General features: G+C 37.5%; 1 protein-coding gene across 2 annotated transcripts in view; it reads left to right on the top strand.

The window, feature by feature from the left end:
* Window positions 1-20,281, top strand: part of ralgps1 (Ral GEF with PH domain and SH3 binding motif 1) — a 106,404-nt gene that overhangs the window by 67,099 nt on the left and 19,024 nt on the right. For both annotated transcript variants that reach the window (XM_058388667.1, XM_058388668.1), the window contains one exon: window positions 17,301-17,438. In XM_058388667.1, the coding sequence (XP_058244650.1) occupies window positions 17,301-17,438 (138 nt within the window). The remainder of the gene's footprint in view (window positions 1-17,300; window positions 17,439-20,281) is intronic.

Genomic DNA, 20,281 nt, shown 5'->3' with positions numbered 1-20,281 from the left:
CCTTATATTATTTACTAAGTATTTAAAGCTAACGTTTTTATGTTGCGACATTGTGCTTTGTGTGTATGTAGTAGTGTTTTTATTACTGTAATAGTAATTGTTTAAAATTACCCTTATATTGCAGTTATGTGTTTGAAGTATCATGGCTAGTGGCAATGTTAAAGAGGCACCTGTTTTAAGTGTTGTTGACATTATATCCACTAATCTTCCTCCATTTGCAACATTTTGATGTCTCCCTGAGAGCTTGTTCTGGGTCATAAGGCAGTTATCCCTGCTGCAGTATTTTTTCCACAAATCAGATTAGTGGCGACACAGAGACTGCCAAATGAAAGAGTCTGATTATAGCTAAACATAACAAGGGAAAATCAGTGACCTCATTCAAGCTGTGAGATCAAGTGTTACTGGCTAGTATGAAAAACGTCTTTGTGATGTTCCTGACATTGTAAGACTCATTCATGACGAGGAGATCTTGAGACTTTCTCCCAAACAAACATACACACAATTTCCATAATTTCATAACTTTCTACATGCCTGAATAGGTACACACCCATTAGATATATTTTGTACTTGAAGTATAAACACAAGCACTAGACAAAAGCATCTGCTGAGTGAATGAGTGTAAATGTTAATGTATTATTTACTAAAAGCAGTTGCTATGACAACACACAATGCAAAATTGAGTCACCAGTAACAGCACTCTCCCTTTGACATGCACATACAAGTCAAACTAGAGTATGATTCTTCCACTGTGGTGTTTCCCATCAATCCTTATGATGATTTGTGCGCACCCCAGATGAAAAATCTATTCAATCTGCACCTGCATGCCTGTAGTTACTGCAAAATAAGAGTAGGGCTGTTTGTACATGTGCTGTTGGTGTTGAGATATATTAGATCTGTATCTTTTTGTCACTGTACCATGCTTGAAGGTTTGTGTTCCAATAGATTTTAGAGATTTTTAATGACTTTTGGGAGTGGTGTGTGCCGTGTCAAGTACAATCTAAATAAACATTGGAGTGCATGGTTGGAGTGCTCTCTGGCTAGCTCTGATAATTAGATTCAGACAGCCTTATCTCTTGAAAATCAGCAGCTTCACATGTAATTGCTTACATAGCAAAGGCATTGGATCCTTCCACTTTTTTTGGTTGTCTTAACAGTCATCAAACATGCCCTGTAATGTTTATCTACTAAAAATAAGAAGACTCTGTAGATCTGTAGATATATTGTTCTCTGTGAACATAAACATAATGATCACATTCATTAAAGATCATTATAGAGCTGGTTAATACTTCTGCTAAAAGAGATGGGGAAAGTATTTGGCTGTTTACAACTCAAATCTCCTGTGTTTGCTATCAGGTATACTTGAATAAATGTAGAACTTGTACAAGTACTTGTAATAGTTTGAGGTTTCTTCCTCATCTCATTTCAGGGATTTTTTCCATGTCACTGTCATCTCTTGCTTGCTCATTAGAGATCAATATTTTAATACTGAATTTATACATTTTTCTAAACTGGCTTTGTGACAATGTCCCTTGTTAAGAGCTAAACAAAATTTAATTGATACAACAGTGAAGAACTGGAAAACAACTGTGGCAAATTTAAGGATAATATTGCCAAAATGTTTTTTAAAAAAATAACCAAACACATCTTATCTAGTGGCTTTGTGATTTTGAAACTCAATGAATGAGCCAAGTGTAATCTCTTGCGGTAGACTGGCTAAGAGACTCTAGAGACTGACACCCCCCTAGCCAAATTAGTTAGTGGGCAGGCAAAGCTAAATTAAATCTATGAATCCATACCCAACAAAACCACTCAAATCAATCTATTCTTGATGTGCTTCCAGGCTTTCCATCAAATAGCTCACTAATGAACCCTGACTTCCTGTCACCCAAATGAGGTCTGAAGACCAAGATCTTGGGCTCTGCTGAGATTCAATAGAGTGGATTATACCTTCTCAGTACATTTCACAAACTAGACAGCATTTACAAAAGAGGCACATGGAACATGCAGTAACATGCCACATTATCAGATGCTGTTGTCATTGGCAAAGCATAGAGGACATTCCGTCATGGACAGCATAATCTAAAGCACACTACACATAACATGGTCACACTCATATTGCAGCACAAGAATGGTTCAGTTGTGCTATGGTTTGTTGTTATTTTTAGTTTCAGGTTTGGTAGGTGGTGACTGGATCAAAAGTCCCCCTTCTGTAAATGTAGGGGTGACACAAAGGTGACTACTGGCCTAAGAGTTATCGAAAACTGGTCCAAGTACCACTAGACACATCCTGATGCTATGTAATATGTTCTGAACATTGTATCCTCTGTGTAGTACTTCAAAAACCATGCTGCAATCCGTGTTACTGAGATCACATTTTTTTCTCCAATCTGATGCATTAACTTGAAGCTCCTGGCTGGCTACCATGTAATTGTCTTACTGTATAATTAGAGTAGAAATGTTACTGTTAAAGTGGTCAGTCAGTGTATTTATGCATATGCATACCCACATGTGTTTATATTTCACAATTATTAAACATTAGAAATTAATACATTTTGACAATTTGAATGTTCCATTTTATATGTTTGACTGGTAGGGTAAGGACGTGCAAGGTGTGTTTTGCGTGATGGATTCAATCGCTCGTTATCATCATCTTATTCCTTCCCTGATTTTTCTGTTAGCAGATATTGGATAAGACTCCTGCCAAAGTACTTTGAATGTTTTCCCTTCCCTTAAAAATGCCATTCAACTGCCAATAGCACTCACTTAAGTGTCTCAGAGGAAAAATGGACACGTCAGCTTGGTCTGACACACTGAGGAAAAAAGTTTTTCCTTATACCATTAAATGCATTCCCTCGAATGGTTGGAAAATGGGAGGCTCATATTCATTTTCCATTATCCTTTTGATTTTTTTTTTTTTCTGGTATGTCAATCACAAATCAAAACCTAGTGGTATATGCATTTAGGTATGTCTTGCTGCCAATACTGGTAAAGAGATTCTGGAACAATTGCCCACATTACTTCAGCAAGTCTGTGCTATATGTTACTAGATTTTGATGCCTCACCAAAAAGGGTATATATTTTAAAAAACACTTCTGAGGAAAAAATACAGCAGTAAATCAGAGCTGGCACTGACGTTCGCATTTGCACTGTTTCTTGGTTCCAGCTGTGGAGCCTCACAGAACAAGGTGTGCTTTGTTCATCCATGTTTGGGTTCAGGTCTGCTGGTTTTAATGTGCTGAACCAAAGGACAGTAATGGGGAGTAGTGTGGGCAACAAGCTGAGCATCGACTAGAATATATTTAAGACTTTGAATTGTGCTTCATTCAGGAAAGCTAAATACAGAAAAAGTCAGCAGATGGATTATTTTAGGCTGAGAGCACAGGGAAGAAAAGTGATGCAATAGGAAAGAAATTACTCATAGTTTAAATAGAAAATATTTTTTATTTGTAAAATATTTTTTCTGTGTATTGTTTATTTGTGTTCATTTTATTGAATAAAAAATTGAATCATTTTAATAAGGTTCTGTAGTGGATAGCAACTGCAATAAATGTAAAATATCAAAAGGATATTCTCTCCTCTCTCTCTTTCTCTCTCTCTCTCTCTCTCTCTCTCTCTCTCTTTGGCTGCACACTTCCTTTTCTTCTTTTATTTTGATGAAACCTTTTGTAAGCCAAGTCTTTTCATTTATTTATGGCTATGTTGGCTGGACAAACAGAGTAGATCTCTTATTCTGCTTGTAACTCTTGAAATGACCAGCACTTACTTGGATTTTTCCACAGATGGGTACCAGACTTACAGTCTGCTGCCCTCAATATATGTCATCTAATTTGGAAGATTAATTCGGATATTAGAGCTGACAGCATGGTTTGTGACAGTTGTAAGGTGTTGTTAATATGAATTATGAGTTATGAAGGTGTGGTAGCCTGTTTTTAAAGCTCCCCAAGTGTTCTTTGAAACAACGCTTTACCCAGTGAAGGACAAGAATCAGATCTCAGTGACACGTGTAAAATGTGAGCACCATGTGTGCAGAGAGCACCAGCATGGTGTGTGTAATTCTTCAGTGGAATGGATGACTTATTCAGCTTTTCCTTTGGGGGGTGCATTTAGAAAAAAAGAAAATATCACAAAAAAGAAAGAAAGTCACAGCAGAAGCCAAATGCTCTCTCATAAATCATTACCCATTTTGCTGCACTATCAGCCCTCACATTTTTGGTCATTTTAAGATTTGTCTTTGTGTCAGATGCTTACATTAAATCTTTTAAATGTAAGAAACAGATGGGTCACAGAGAACATCTGGCATTGTGCTACATTTGAGTCATCTAGGCTATACAGTATACTGTAAGTAATGCAATCCAGAGTGTTAGTTGTGATGTGGCTGCTGAATTTATTCTCATCTGTCCCTTTATTATTATGAAGGACTGCAGCTTGAGGATATCGGACTATTAGGCCAGGTCAAAAATCAATCCCACAGAAAGTCACATCCTGTGTGAACAAGCAACCCATGGGAATGAGACTGAGCTCAAATAGTAAATTCATGATCATTCACAGAGGTTTGTTTTTGTTTTTTGCCCCCCCTGAATTTTACTCTATTCAGTAGAGTTATTTTTTGCAGAAAAATGGGATTTTCAAGTTGTCACCCAAAACCCCATGAGGCATTGCACACAGGTTTTAATCACCACACAAGTACTTGCCTTTAAGGTCCAAAACATTGTAGTATAAATTACATAAGGAAGTAGGAAATAGTGATTATTTTTATCTTTTGCTTTAAAATGTGATATGATGCAACAAATATTGGCAATTTAAAACATTTAAAATCAACAAGACTAATATGATATATGAGCGAAAAGATAGGAAGCATTGCAATCAAGATCTAATAGGGGTTTAACATGTTAGCAGAATATTAATGCATGAATAGTCCTAGTTGTATTTATCACATTACTCGCAAATTTGGTTTAATGAATTTCATCAAGACAGATTCTGGTTATATCAAACTTTCACACATTGGCACTGAATTAATGCCTGTCCTCACTGGAGCCAAGCTCACCCAAGACAAATGTGCTTGTAATTAAAAGTCAGAATCATGCATAACTTAGAGATTCATCCGGTCAAGCTCTGAATAAAAATGTGCTAATTGTCAGTATTAGTCTGTCATTGTGTGTGCTTAACTCAACTCTGAATACAAATGTTTGTGTTTTTGTATGTTCTTCAGATATGACATCACCGGTTTAGTCATAGTATTTATGAAATGCACTGTATTCTTACTTTTAGAGACAAAAGAGCTATATTCTTCAAGAAGCCTGGAACAGTTTTCACTATATATGACCAAAAGTATGTGAACACCTGCCCTTCACACCCATACATGTTCTTTCCCCAAATACACAGCTGCCTAGAATGTATTGTTTTGTTTTGTTTTTGTTTTTGTTTTTGTTTTGTTTTGTTTTTGCTTATCTCCCCTGTAATGTTATGATTCACCTTCCTTTGAAGTGGAAGTACAGGATCCAAACCTGTTCCAGCTTGACCATGCTCCTGTGCACAAAATCAAGCTTCATTAAGACATTTTAGTATCACTGAAGAAGAAGCCTTTCATTTTCATGTACACATTACAGCATAGTGAAATTCTTACATATCCTTGCTTAGGAAGTTGTAGTCAGAGTGCAGGTTCAGCCATGATACAGCACCCATGAGCAGAGAGGGTTAAGGGCCTTGCTCAAGGGCCTAACTGTAGCAGTTTTGCAGTGCTGAGGCTTGAACCACTGACCTTCCGGACCAGACCAGAGCCTTTATATTTAAGCCACCACTTACCTCACATTTGTGTAAATCAGTCTGAACTAAACAAAAGTTACAGAAAAGCTGATTTTCTTTGTACTTGTGTGCAGGTGTTCAACTGTTACTTACAAAGTATGTTCCCAACACAGCTCATTTGCTTTTGGTGAAGTTTAGTTCCATGAAACTTTAGGTTCACATACAGCTGATGTAGACAATCAGGGTAAAGACTGATAATTGATGCATAAGTGGAAGTTATTATTAATGTTAATAACTGTAAGGGAGTGTTAATTGTTGAGTGACTTCTCTAATGTTCTTTTAGCTGGCTTCATATTAATGTGCATGATGTTGGAATGGAATGTTCTGTATGCACACAAAGGTGTGACGTGAGGTGTCCACATACTTTTGGCCACATAGTTTACTAGCCATTTTCCTTAGAATACTACATCACAGTGTGATGTGTCTTTGGATATTAAAGCAACAGCCAGTATGGTTATTATTTAGTATACTATTAGGATTTTAATTGTTTGTAAGGTGTTTTACTGTTTGCTGCATAATATAGTATAGTATATTACTTAGATAATTTAATTTTTCTTTGACTTCATGTGATCTATGATGTAAAATGGATCTATTATAAACACATTATTTTAAGTGAAATATCAAAAGCATATAATGTAGCTGGGTTTCTCTCTTTGCTCTAGCTGTTTCCTCTCAATAATTTCTAACCTGACAAGTTAGTTATGGTAGTGTTTGTTACACAAACTGTAGTTTATCTAACAAATTTGAACATCTGTTTCTCGAAAAAGAAATTATGCAGCTATGAAAAAGATTGAGCTGACTTTTGATTTTTATTTCCAACTTTAAGGGATGAAGCTAGTCTTTTTACCTTGTTCTCTGGCTGTCATATTATGTATTCCCTTAATGATCCTGGCATCCTACTGAATTGTGAATCAGTTGCTGTCATCAGTCCTGTGAGAATCTCTGTGAGCAATGAAAGGCAGTAGACCTTGCCAGTTATCAGTGTGTGAGAAAGTATCTATTTCTGTATCTTATTCCTTTTCAAAAGTGGGCAAGATAATGTTGTGAGCACATAGGGTGCTTTTGGAAAAACCAGGAGCTGGGAATCACTGTCCTGCAGAGAATAACATAAATCCAGTGCCTCACTGTGGAGCCCTCCCTTGTTATTGGTTTCCATGTTCTTTAAGCTGAGTAAAATCTTCCACTTTAAAGCAGCTGGCTGTTCAGACTCTATTTCAGGAGTTGCAGCACCGGAGAAGCCACAAAAAGAGGGTCCTTTCTGTTTTCCGCTATGTATGGTCTAATGCGCTAAAAAACACATCTGGTTTTTAAATGTTGCTGACTTGCTGGACCATATTTCCACAGCCGTCTCAGCATCACATTTAAACACTTTTTATTTCCTTTTGAACGAACGTTTCCTGTACTTGAGATGAAATGGGTTGTAAATTTTGTGCTCTTCGAAGGAATCCTTTTCTGACAATTCTGTGATAAAACTTTGACCATGATAAAAATGATTGATTCCAAACCTGCCATCAGTCCTTCCTTGCTAAAGAAAGTGTTTCAAAAGACAGCAGGTTTATTTATAAGCTCTTTCCCCCAGTGAAAGATTGTAGCTAAATCAATACTTGAAAAGCCACAGTTGCTGTGTAATTGATGATCCCATAAAATTTCACATTATCTGTAATTGTCTAATAGGTTTTACTGTCCCAGTGGTATATCTTGATTTGCTATATATTATGATATTAGGGGTCTGTTATGTCCAGAACCAGTCTAAATTTGTTGAGCACCTTGCTCCTTGCACCTTGCTCCATTTTACTCAACATATACACTGACCAGACATGACAGCAGACTGGGAACATCCCACAAGAACTGCAGTTTTGGAGATGCTCTGATCTAGTGGGCTAGCCATCACAATTTGGTCCTTGTCAAACTTGCTCAAATCCTTATGCTTGCCCATTTTTCCTGTTTCTAACACATCGATTTTGAGGAGAAAATATTCACTTGCTGCCTAATATATCCCACCCACTAACAGTGATTTTATTAGTGTTATTCACTTCACCTGTCAGTGCTCATAATGTTGTGCCTGATCGGTGTATGTTGAGTAAAATCCACAAAAGCATCATATAGGAGCAGAAAAAATGCATAGAACTAAAGTGTATTTAAATGTAGAGCATATATTGAAATAGTTATGTTAGTGTTCCACAACATTAAAATGAACTAAAAACTGTCAATATCTGTAACATTTTCATTAAAAATGAAACTATATGTAGTAGAATACAATATGTTATGTTTCATTGTATAATGACAGTCAACAAGGAGAGAAGGATTCGGAAAATGATGTATAAAATGCTTTGTGCTATTTTAGATCTGTGGTGCATTCCAAAACTGCAAGCTTTAACAAAATATATTCAGACATTTCTGAATTATTTATGAAGTAACAGACTGTATGTTTTATTATTTCCAGTTGGTCTCTGAGCACCATTTCTCTTGTTCTTTCTCTCTCTCAGAAAGCCCATTACGTAATCCTGTCTGTCAAACTTTCCACAGAGGCTCAAAGAATGTATGCCTATTCTAGTCTTTCTGTTTGTGTCCTCAGAGCCCTTTGCAAACAGGGTATACACCTTATTACAAAGTACTGCTGTCTTAAAATTCCATCAGCAAATTCAAACACTCTGTCTGGGAAAGTTCATGCTTTGCTAGCATACGTCCAAATTACCTATAACTGTGTGAATGAGACTAAAACGTTGCAGGTTTTTGGCAGTGGCAGCATGAGATTTTACAGATAAGCACAGTTTAAGTCAGATGGAAGTGTTTCCCATGTTATGATCTTTGTCAGCCCTGTGCTGTAGTTTCACTATTTGTGTATTGAACACCTCTATCTCCTTTCAGTTTGTCAGTTTAACCTGATTATGAATGGTTTTTGTTTGTTTGTTTGTTTTCTGGCTGTTTTGCATTTTGAAGTAATTTCAGCAAAATTTCCACAAAATGTAGAGTTTAGTTACTAAAAAAGTTTTACACTCCCTGATCCAATGAACTGTCAGCTGCAGTGTGCAATCAAATCCACAAAACACCAGTGTGTTATATGTGTGTTAAATGCACAGTTTAAATCAGATGGAATTATTTACCAAATCCTCTTGTGATTATTTTCAGCCCTGCATGTGCTGTAGCCTCCGTACAATGTAGGCAGTTCTTGTCATAAAAATGTGTTTATCTTTTAGTGGCAGAATCTACCCATTATGTCAAGATTTTGGACATGAATGTAAGATTTTTACTATGAATGTTATCAAGGCAAATATTCTTTGCTTGTGTTTTTCGCATTAACTCCCTATAGCTATAGAACCTAGGGGTTCCTGCTGATTGGAAATGCCCCATTTTCCTGCACCAGCATCTTGCATGAACTCATACAACCGGAATGACTTTCAGCCACCTCCTAGGTCAAGGTCTCAGCACCCCCTCAATCTGTTGTTGAGAGATGAACATCTATGCATCCAGACTCAGTGGACCATGTAATTAAAAGCTTGTGCTTAAACATTGCCACTGATACACACGCATCTATGTGCTGCTCAGATTTTCTTCTCATTTCAGTATTACCTTCTTGATCTTGTTTACCATGATTAAAAAAAGACTCTTGGATAGAATAACTGTTACATGCAGAGTTAGGGGAGCACCTTACATATTTGAGCATGCCATTACAGACTGAGGAACATTATTAGGGCCTGAGCACCGAAGGAGCAAGGCCAGAGGCCTTGCACCGTAGGTGCGGAAAACCTATTGTTTTCGTTAGAATTTATGTTTTATTTTTTAATTTTTTTTCAAACTTTCAGGGCATTTTGGACCCCTTAACATGCTCAAAAACTCTTGAAAATCAGCAGACAGGTTGAAATCTGCGGCCATTAGGACGTCACCGTGGCTCGGCCCTGGGTGTGGCACACACCCGTTACAGCGCCCCCTGGAACATCTTGCTGCATAGCTGATACACACTTGCACGTATGCATGTACAACTTGGTACACACTTAGATCTCATTAAACTGAACAACTTTCACACTGCATGTCATTAAGTGTAATCCACAGGAAGTGAGTTATTTTGAGTTGTTTGCAAAATGCACCCAATGGAATTTGAAATACTCCTCCTAGGGAACTGATACAACCGCCACCAAACCCAGGCTAAAATGATCTCAAGACATTGATAAATAATTGCAAAATTGATGACGGATTTTTGGTATCTCAAACGGTTCAGCCGTGAGAAGCCCTTAAACTTATGGTGAATAAAACGAAACAGGAAGTGGCTAATAACTTCTGTGTACATTAAGTGATCTACATGAAACCTTAGGATTATGTTAAGCATTGAAAGCTGATCACACTGATATGACAACTATGAGTCTCGGTCATAGCACCACCAACTGGCAGCAGGAAGTGTGTCACTTTTTTGAAATCTCTAATATCTTCTCCCTTACTTTCACCTGATTTGGTTCAAAATCAGTCAGGATAATGACAAGACATGGATGATGTGAAACGGTCAAGGAATTTTTGATACCTTGAATCGTGTTACTGAGGTGATGATTTACATGAGAACATAATAGAAGACAATGAATCTTCTCGTATCTTACGAGTGGAAAGGCCTAATGTTCCAAAATATTTCACATAGAGAGTGTACATGTTTATGAGAAAGTCCATTGTGGCTGGTCCCCGGGCGTGGCACAGGGCTGTCACAGCGCCCCCTGGAACTTTGTCAGAAATATAGCTGCACAGCTCATATTCACTTGGACGTATATGAATGAGAGCAGGTATACATTTAGTTCTCATTGAGCTAAATGACGTTCATCCACTTGTCATGGGATCTGCTTAACAGGAAGTCAGTTATTTTGGGATGTTTGAAAAACGCACCCAATGGAATTTGATATACTCCTCCTAGGGGATTTGTATGATTTTGACCAAACAGGGTCCAATATGATCTGAAGACATTGAGGATCTAAAGTTGATAAGGGATTTTTGATATCTCAAACGGTTCAGCCCTTAAACCTATGGCGAATAAAAGGAAACAGGAAATGGCTAATAACTTCGGTGTATATATCGTCATGTACAAGCTGATCACACTGATATGACAACTATGAGTCTCGGTCATAGCGCCACCAACTGGCAGCAGGAAGTGTGTCACTTTTAGAAATCTCTAATGTTTTCATTTACTTTCACCTGATTTGGTTGAAAATCAGTCAGAATAATGTCAGGACATGGCTGATGTGAAACTGTGAAGGAATTTGTGATATTTTGAATGATGTTGCTATTGTGAGGACATAATAGAAAAATATTAATGTTCTTATATCTTAACAGTGGAAAGCCCTAATGTTTCAATTTTTTAAAAATAGAACGAACAACTGGTTTTGAGTGATTGTGCTTAGTTTCATGATTTTGTGACGCTCAAACGGCTCACAACAAATTTTTACATTTATCAGTCCATTGACTGGACATGGTTTTGGCCTGACTCCTGCAGTACTAGACTATGTCCACTAGAGGCTCTTATCCCGTTATTTTAATTTTTTTACAATATTGCTTCATTTTCACAATTCATATATACAGAGTCAACCAGAAAATGTATATACACTTCAGGAAAAGAAAAATAGTATGATGTAAATAATATTAGTATAATATTAAAAATATTATCATAATATTATCATAATATCATCATATAAATCAATCTATAACGTATAGCAATAAATTTAGTAATACAATATTTATGCAAATTTTTGTATAAAAAAGTTTCTTAAATCCTGAAATGTGTATACATTGCATACAAATGTATACATGTGTATACATATACTCTCTGTCTCTCTCTCTCTCTCATATATGTATATGTATATGTATATGTATATATATATGTATATGTATATATATATATATATATATATATATATATATATATATATATATATATATATATATATATGAGAGAGAGACAGTCAGTCACCCAGAAATATGTATACACATGTATACATTTGTATGCAATGTATACACATTTCAGGATTTAAGAAACTTTTTTATACAAAAATTTGTATAAATATTGTATAAACAACTGATATAGTAATATAGTTTAGAGGGAGAGTCATTGTCCCTTTGGACATCACTGGACATTGCTATGATCTATTTCATTACACCCAAACTGTCCCTTTTGTCCTTACATAGTTTAGAAGGAAAGTCAGTTTTCGTTTTGCCATCAGTGGACTTTGCTGTGATCACTTTCAGTACACCCAAATTGTCACTCTTGTCCTTTTGGTATTTACCCTTTTAATGCATGTACCCACTGTGCTCACTGTGTCTGGTGCACCTGGGCGGCGATGGCACCAAGTAGTGATGGCCCATGGTGCGAGGGCCCGTCATTGCTGCTTGCAGCTATATTTGTTACTTATAACACTTGTTAGCTGCTGGTGATTTAACAATAGCACACTGTGGATCTACCAGAGCTTATAAACACTTCCTTCCAACTCAGTATTTCCATTTTTTCAGTATTTCCTTTAGTGTAATTAGCATACCATAAAACACATTTAGCATTGTCTTTATGCAGCCTGGATTCCCTTTCCCATATGCCATTTTCCTCCAGTTTTGGTGCCTTATGTTAATTAATAAAAAATGTTATGGATCATGAAGAAAATAGTGCACACAATTGCAAACATCAATGCCAATCATTCAGTTCTTTTTCACTTGTTCAAATTAATACAAAAAAACCTATATTGTTATTTAAAAAAAAATAGATTTGTCTCTACCAAATTCACTTTTTTTAAAGGTAAATTTTAAAGGTATATATTTCATTACATGGTAAATGTTCATAGGAAATGTGGTCCTTATTTATGCATTCTAAATTTGTAACTTGGCTTTTGAACAATTATTCCTAAGTGTCATCTCTTTCCATGTCTGGTTGCAAAACAGTAACATGTGATCAGATTACTTGGATTGTTATTAATACAACACAGCTGATGGACATCAGTCACTAGGCTTTTTAAGACATGTCTTAAGATCCAAGCTAATTTTGTCAGTGAAAATTGTTAACACAACCCCAAATACAGGCATTTCTATATGAGTGTATGTAATAATTAATTTGAAAATCTTCTCTAAAGCAAGGCTATTTATTGCAACTTAACTATTTAAGTTAAAGTTGATCCAGTGTAAAAAAAAATTATAGTTGGTTTGCTTTGATAAGTCTTAAGGGAAACTATATGTTATATATATTTTAGTGGCATAAGCCTTCAGGTCAGTAAATGTACTTTTTTCTTACTCCGTAGGGAAATAATCGGTCACCAATGTACTCATACATAAAGACTATCCATTTATTTTTCATTGTTTCATAACTCTCTGTGTGTTTATGATTCTGTGTGCGAGTGGGTGGGTGTCTGGGTGTGTGTTAAGCAATGTTTTTCAAGTTATGTCACCAGGAACAAGCGTAGTTTTTCATGACTCATTTGTTGGCTAAACACTTTAATAAATCAAACTGGCCCACAGTGCTTTTGTAGTGAGTAAAACTATTTTCATCAGTTATGTATTATGAAGTTATTCTGTCATATTTCATTCCTGGCATACAGTCAAAGTATGTATTTCATGGATTTGTAGACTGATTACACAAATATGGCTATGGATTTGTTTACAGTCTTTCCTCAGAGTTTGCCAGACACAAGTAACAGACATCTGCATGTAACGTTTTCCATATAATACACTCTGAATTGCTTACATGCACCTTTCTAGTTAATTGAGTTGAAACCCTATTTTTATATGATTATTTTTTTAAATTTAATGATTATAACATGGGTGGTCTTTTCTTCTTTTCCCCCTGAAACAAATGTTTCTGTAAATTGATCTGTAAGAGCTTTTTCTAGAACATGGAGGCATCATCTGACCTCTCACTATACACACACACACGCACACACACACACGCACTCTCGTCTATTTTTGTAACCTTAAAGGACAACTTAAATGTCAACCATTAGTTTAAAGTTATATTCCATAATAGGTGTTTTCCTTGACATTCAATCCTTTATTAATTTAATGGGAAAATGTTAAAAACCTCACTACTGACTTTTTTGACACTATTTTACTTTACTCTATTAAAATACAAGAAGGCAGATATTTTTCTGTTATTTTTCTTAACACACATCCTATTCAGCAGGGTTAATCACCCAACATGATTATATTTCACCCCCTTAAATGACAGGGGCATTGAGAAATACTACCTTCTTGTGCCTGTGTGAATGCAGGCCAAGACCTTTCAACAATGACACAAAGTGACTATATGACATAGTACTTTATATAAATACCATCATTTGGCCATTACTTTCTTCATCTGACCTTATACACTCCAGCATAGTATATTTGAACTTGGATGACCTGCTAGCTTGTAAATAAGTACTACTAGCTTGGTTAAACAGTTTTCCCTCACCATACCATGCTCTCTGATCTTGTGAAGTCAGCTATTAACCACTAACATGCATACAGGGGCCAGAGTTGGTCTTCTCCCAGTTTCTCTTATTTCTACATTTGCATTACATTTTACATTTGGCAGATGTCCTTATCCTGAGCAAAATACAAAAGTGCTTTGAAGGCTTGATCAATGAATACATTAACAGTGGTTCACTATGTCACAGACTAAGGATACCAACATCCTAAAACTCTTTTGGGAGAAATGATAGCACACATTTTGTAAATAAATAAAAAAAAACAGGGTAAAATTAAGTGCTAGTTAAGGTGTTTCAGGAAGATGTAGGTCTTCACCCATCGTTTGAAGACAGCCAGGGACTCTGTTCAGACACCTAGGGGATCTCTGCCAAGTGGTGCCCTGAACACTTTGGCTTGTCCCACATTTCTCTCAACAGGTCTGTAGCTAAGTTCAATTTTCAATTTAATTTATTTGTATAGCACTTTTAACAATGGACATCAAAGTAGCTTTACAGAAGTATAGAAACATAGAAAAAATGATAAAGTTTAAAGTTAAGTTACTATTAAGCCCTAACATTTATCCCTAATAAGCAAGCCTAAGGCAGTGGTTGCAAGGAAAAACTCCCTGAGATGATATGAGGAAGGGAAGGAGAAGGGAACCCATCCTCGTTTGGGTGACACTAGACAGTAAATAATGTAAATGTTGATAATGTCCTTTCTTCAGCAGTTTATAGTCATGAAGAATTGTGCAACCAAGAGCTCTTGAGGAACTAATAGGTCAGTGTAGTTTCTGAGTTCATTATTGGCACTGATTCCTTTCTGCTGCAAGCTGACTGAGGCAACAGTAGTTCAAAGACAAAGTGATAGTCTCCAAGTGGTTATATCCACAGCAGTCCCCTGGGTCACAGGCTGTCCACGCAGATCTACCCCCAGCAGCAGCGAGCACCACCAAGTGACGAGACTCCAACCAGAGGTAAAGCACCTGGATGGATCAGGCAAGTCTGAAAAGAAGAAGTGGTCACACTGGAAACTAAGGAGTTCGGGAGTGGGATGTATAACTCAACAGAGACTGTCAGAGAGAGAAAAAATATTAGGTTTGATGCTTGTGATCATGTGATATTAAAAGACAATGTAGATTATGTGCAAAGTGCAGGTAAAGACTTTGGCAAAACTGCTATGACAGCATGACTAAAAGAGAGCCAAATGGTGACGTACATGAAGGCTTCCCGGGACAACCACTTCAGTCAGCAAACCTGAGTGACTTGCGAGGGTGGTAAGGCGACAACATCCAAATATCCCAGTTCACCAAACACTCTATGCCCATTCCCTTCCAGATCTGCTCCTTTACCTAAGAAAAAGTATACATTGAAAGCTTGACTAACCAAATGTGTCTTCAGCCTGGACGAAAACACAGAGACTGTGTCTGAGTCCCAAACACTAATTACAAGGCCATTCCATAACTGTGGGGCTTTGTAAGAAAAAGCTTTCTCCCTTGTTGTAGTGTTTCCTACTTGTGGTACTACCAAATAGCCAGCACATTTTGATCGAAGTAGGCATGGTGGATCATTAAAAAAACTAAAGATCAGGTACTGTAGCGTGAGACCATTCAGTGCCTTATAGGTCAATAAGATTGGAGTGATGCATTCATATCTCCAGATTGGAGTTAGGATTCTAGCAGCTGCGTTCTGGACTAAATGGACGTTGTTTATGCTCTTACTGGAACATCCAGACAGTAAGGCATTACAATAATCCAACCTAGAGGTAACAAAAGCATGAACTAGCTTTTTCATCATGAAGTGACATCATATTTCTTATCTTAGCAATATTTCTGAGATGCAAGAATGCTATCCCTAACCCTAGTGATATTACCTGCATGAGCTTCAAATGAAAGACCAGAGTCAATAATCACACCAAGGTATTTAACTGCTGCACAAAATGAAACCGAAAGAACATACTCTGTTACTTAGTTACTCTGTAATCAGAAAGCTTACTTCTGGCTGCATGTGTTCCTAGTAAAAGTACATCTTTCTTGTCAGAGTTAAACAGGAGGAAGTTAATGAGCATCCACTATCCACTGAGCATTACACATTCTCCAGTCTTAATAAGCTGGTGTCTCTCATCTGATTTAGCTGAAACTTTGTGTCATCGAAATAACAGTGGAAGCAAATACCATGTTTATGAATAATTGCACCAAGGGGTAGCATATATAGAGAGACACAACCCTGATCAGAGGCCAGCAACACATCATTTACCACTTAAGTCAGTGCTGTCACTGACTAATCCTAACTGGATCCTAAACTGGCCTAAATCCTGACTGATACATTTCATGAATATTATTCCTATGTAGGTATGAACAGAATTGCTGTTCTACAACCTTTTCTAGGATCTTGAAGATAAAGAGGAGGTTTGGTATTGGCCTATAGGTGGACAGCCTACAGGGGTTGTGGTCGGGGTTTTTTAATCAAGGGTTAGTTTAAATGATTTAGGCACATTTCTTTAGCCGGTGCTAAGGGAAGAATTTATCATTTTTGAAGGGGTTTGGTAGCTACTGTTTTTTTCTGTTTAAAGAAATCACTTTGGTGATCTGACATGCTTAAAATGTAAAAGCACTTCAATAAGCCTCACTGGACAATGACATCTGCTAAATTTCCCACTTCATATGTCAGTAATTCTTCTGCTTAATGGGCATCTTACCTATTACATCTAATTATGGAGATTATCCCATCCTGAAAAAGCAGAAACGGGGCACAAACAAAGATTTTCAGCCCTCACTATCTTCCCACATTTGGCATGTAAATTGAACAGAAACTTGTTAAAATTGTCTGTGCCATATCACACATGTATTAAAGCAGTCAGGTTTTGTTTTAGTATGCTAATTTGTTAATTATGTCATTCTTCAAAGCTGAAAATGAAAAATAAAATATGAAAAATTTGAAAGTTTTTGTAACATTTGTTCTTATACTAACTAGAGTAATAAATAACGACAGGATGGTATTTAATGTTTTTTTTTGTTTCAAGGCATGTATCAAGTATTATTCATATTTGAATTTGCAAGAGGTAAGAATTTATAAATTATATTATTTCCGTGTCTTTTTATTTTTCAGGAATTTATTTGTTTGATATGACCTATATCGACTCTGCCTATCCAGCCACTGACAGCATCATAGAGACTGAGCAGAGGACCAATCAGATGAACAATCTTCTCCGGGTCATCTCTGACCTTCAGGTGTCCTGTAACTATGGTCAGTAACATGCATGTTTTAACAATTTATTTTGTATTATATGGATAAGAATCAGCTGTGAATGGTGATGGATCACAACAGAAAGCATTACTGGGAACAAAAACACTGAATAATTGAGTAAAAGGTTAACAAAAGTACATGTGGTTTATATTCCTTTGTTGATTCTAGGCAAAATTTTATAATTTTAATTATACTTTTGATCTACAGTGCCCTGCATAAGTATTGCTATGGCTGTAAACACTGGCCAAAAGTGCACCAAACCATCATACCCATATGTGGTTCTTCCACAAACTGTTGCCAAAAAGTTAGAAGCAATCAATTGTTGTTACATCACCCGCAGTTCACACTCCAGTCCACCAGAGGGAACCCTTGCACAAATGTCAGAACTTTACAGTTTACGGAAGTTCACTTCCTGTTTTCATTTCCACATTCACAGACATTTAAACAGCGTGCATGCCGCGAATCAATGCGAACTATTGTTAGTTTACCATGTACCAAGCTGTTGTGTATGACTGTTTGTGATCCTTTTGCAATGTGAGGGATCCCCTGGAAAGATCCTCCTCTGTGCATTCTTTTCTTGGAAACTCACCATGGCCGAGGCTAATTATGACATAGGAAACTGGGAATTACTTTCACTTTGGAACAGTGGAGGCACTGGTTAGAGGGGATATGCTACCCATTCCAATTACTAACCAACCATAAGAATCTGGAGTACATCCGAGGGGCTAAACGGCTCAATCCCAGACCAGCACGATGGGCTTTATTCTTCACCAGATTTCAGTTCACTGTGACCTACTGGCTGGGGTCAAAGAGTAGTAAGGCAGACGCTCTCTCCTGCCACCATGACCCCATTCTCTCTGCCTCTGTGATCATAACACCAATATGCTGGGACCTCATGGAGGAAATCGTAAGGGCCCAATGCAATGAAGCACCACCCCCTGAGTGTCCCTACACTATGTTCCTAATACTCTCAGGCAATGCACCATGGAATGGGTTCATAAAGCCCCAAGTTTCAGCCACCCAGGCATCCAGCAATCCACACAGCTTCTCCGGAATGCCTTCTGGTGGCCCTCACTAGCTGCTAACGCTAAACGGTCCGTGGAGATCTGCAGTGTATGTGCTCGGGTGCACACACCCCACCAGCTTCCAGCGGGTCTGCTGAAACCACTACCTGTCCCACGCCACCCCTGGGCTCATATCACCATGGACTTTGTAACGGACCTCCCTAGTTCCCATGGGTTTCAGTGCGCAGAGAGCTTCATGGAATGGGTTTCCATGGCCGAGCAGCTGCATCCAAGCCATACATCACCAAGTGCAATGCAAAGCGTCGGATGCAGTGGTGTAAAGCATGCCGCCACTGGACTCTAGAGCAGTGGAGACGCGTTCTCTGGAGTGACAAATCGCGCTTCTCCATCTGGCAATCTGATGGACGAGTCTGGGTTTGGCGGTTGCCAGGAGAACGGTACTTGTCTGACTGCATTGTGCCAAGTGTAAAGTTTGGCGTGTAAAGTTTTTATGGTGTGGGGTTGTTTTTCAGGAGCTGGGCTTGGCCCCTTAGTTCCAGTGAAAGGAGCTCTGAATGCTTCAGCATACCAAGACATTTTGGACAATTCCATGCTCCCAACTTTGTGGGAACAGTTTGGAGCTGGCCCCTTCCTCTTCCAACATGACTGTGCACCAGTGCACAAAGCAAGGTCCATAAAGACATGGATGACAGAGTCTGGTGTGGATGAACTTGACTGGCCTGCACAGAGTCCTGACCTCAACCCAATAGAACACCTTTGGGATGAATTAGAGCGGAGACTGAGAGCCAGGCCTTCTCGTCCAACATCAGTGTGTGACCTCATAAATGCGCTTCTGGAAGAATGGTCAAAAATTCCCATAAACACACTCCTAAACCTTGTGGACAGCCTTCCCAGAAGAGTTGAAGCTGTTATAGCTGCAAAGGGTGGACCGACGTCATATTGAACCCTATGGATTAGGAATGGGATGTCACTTAAGTTCATATGCGAGTCAAGGCAGGTGAGCGAATACTTTTGGCAATATAGTGTATAAGGAGAAAAACAGTGGGCCCAAAACAAACCTTTGAGGAACACTGAACATAACCTGAGTATGCATAGAGAGGTCACTATTAACTTACAAGTTGTTAAAGCTGATAAAGATCAAACAAATAAGACCTGAGTGAGGAGAGACCTGACACATTATCTTCAACAATATTTTCTATAGAATATTTTTCAAGTAGAATAGTTCACGTGTGCTGAAAATTGCTCTAAGGTCAAGCAACACCTGCAGGGGAACACAACCCTGACCAGGTGCCAATAGCAGGTCATATGCCACATTAACCAATGCTGTGTCTGTGCTATGTTGAGGTCTCAATTCTTAATTCCTGATTATTTTACGTGTTTTGTTGCTAATGCTTTTACCTGTTTAAAGAAACATGTAGGTAAGGGATCTATTCCAGGAATTGATTTTGAAGAAGAAATTAGTGTCAGTCAGGGGAGTGAAACATTCAAAACACTGATCTGATTACTAATATTGTTATTTACAGGATTAGTTGTCAGATTGTCTTGTTTTAAATTAACAGTCTGAATCTTTTCCCTGATATTTTGTCATTGCTTCAATTTAATGGTGTTCATATTTTACAATGTTTTTTTTTAGTTTCTAGTTAATTTTACTACAGTATTAAATAGAAATTTAGGATTTATTTTTGTTATCTTCAATTAAGGTAGAGAGATATGTTGATCTGGCTGCACTAAGAGATTTTCTGTAGCTCAGGAGGCTCTCCTTCTATGCTATTTGAAATACTGCCAATTTAGTTTGACGCCATTTACGTCCCAATTTAA

Source organism: Hemibagrus wyckioides, linkage group LG05 (assembly GCF_019097595.1).
Source record: "Hemibagrus wyckioides isolate EC202008001 linkage group LG05, SWU_Hwy_1.0, whole genome shotgun sequence".
NCBI classification, from domain to species: Eukaryota; Metazoa; Chordata; class Actinopteri; order Siluriformes; family Bagridae; genus Hemibagrus; species Hemibagrus wyckioides.
Note: the sequence above shows the minus strand (reverse complement) of the source record. Positions and strands in the feature narration are given on the sequence as shown.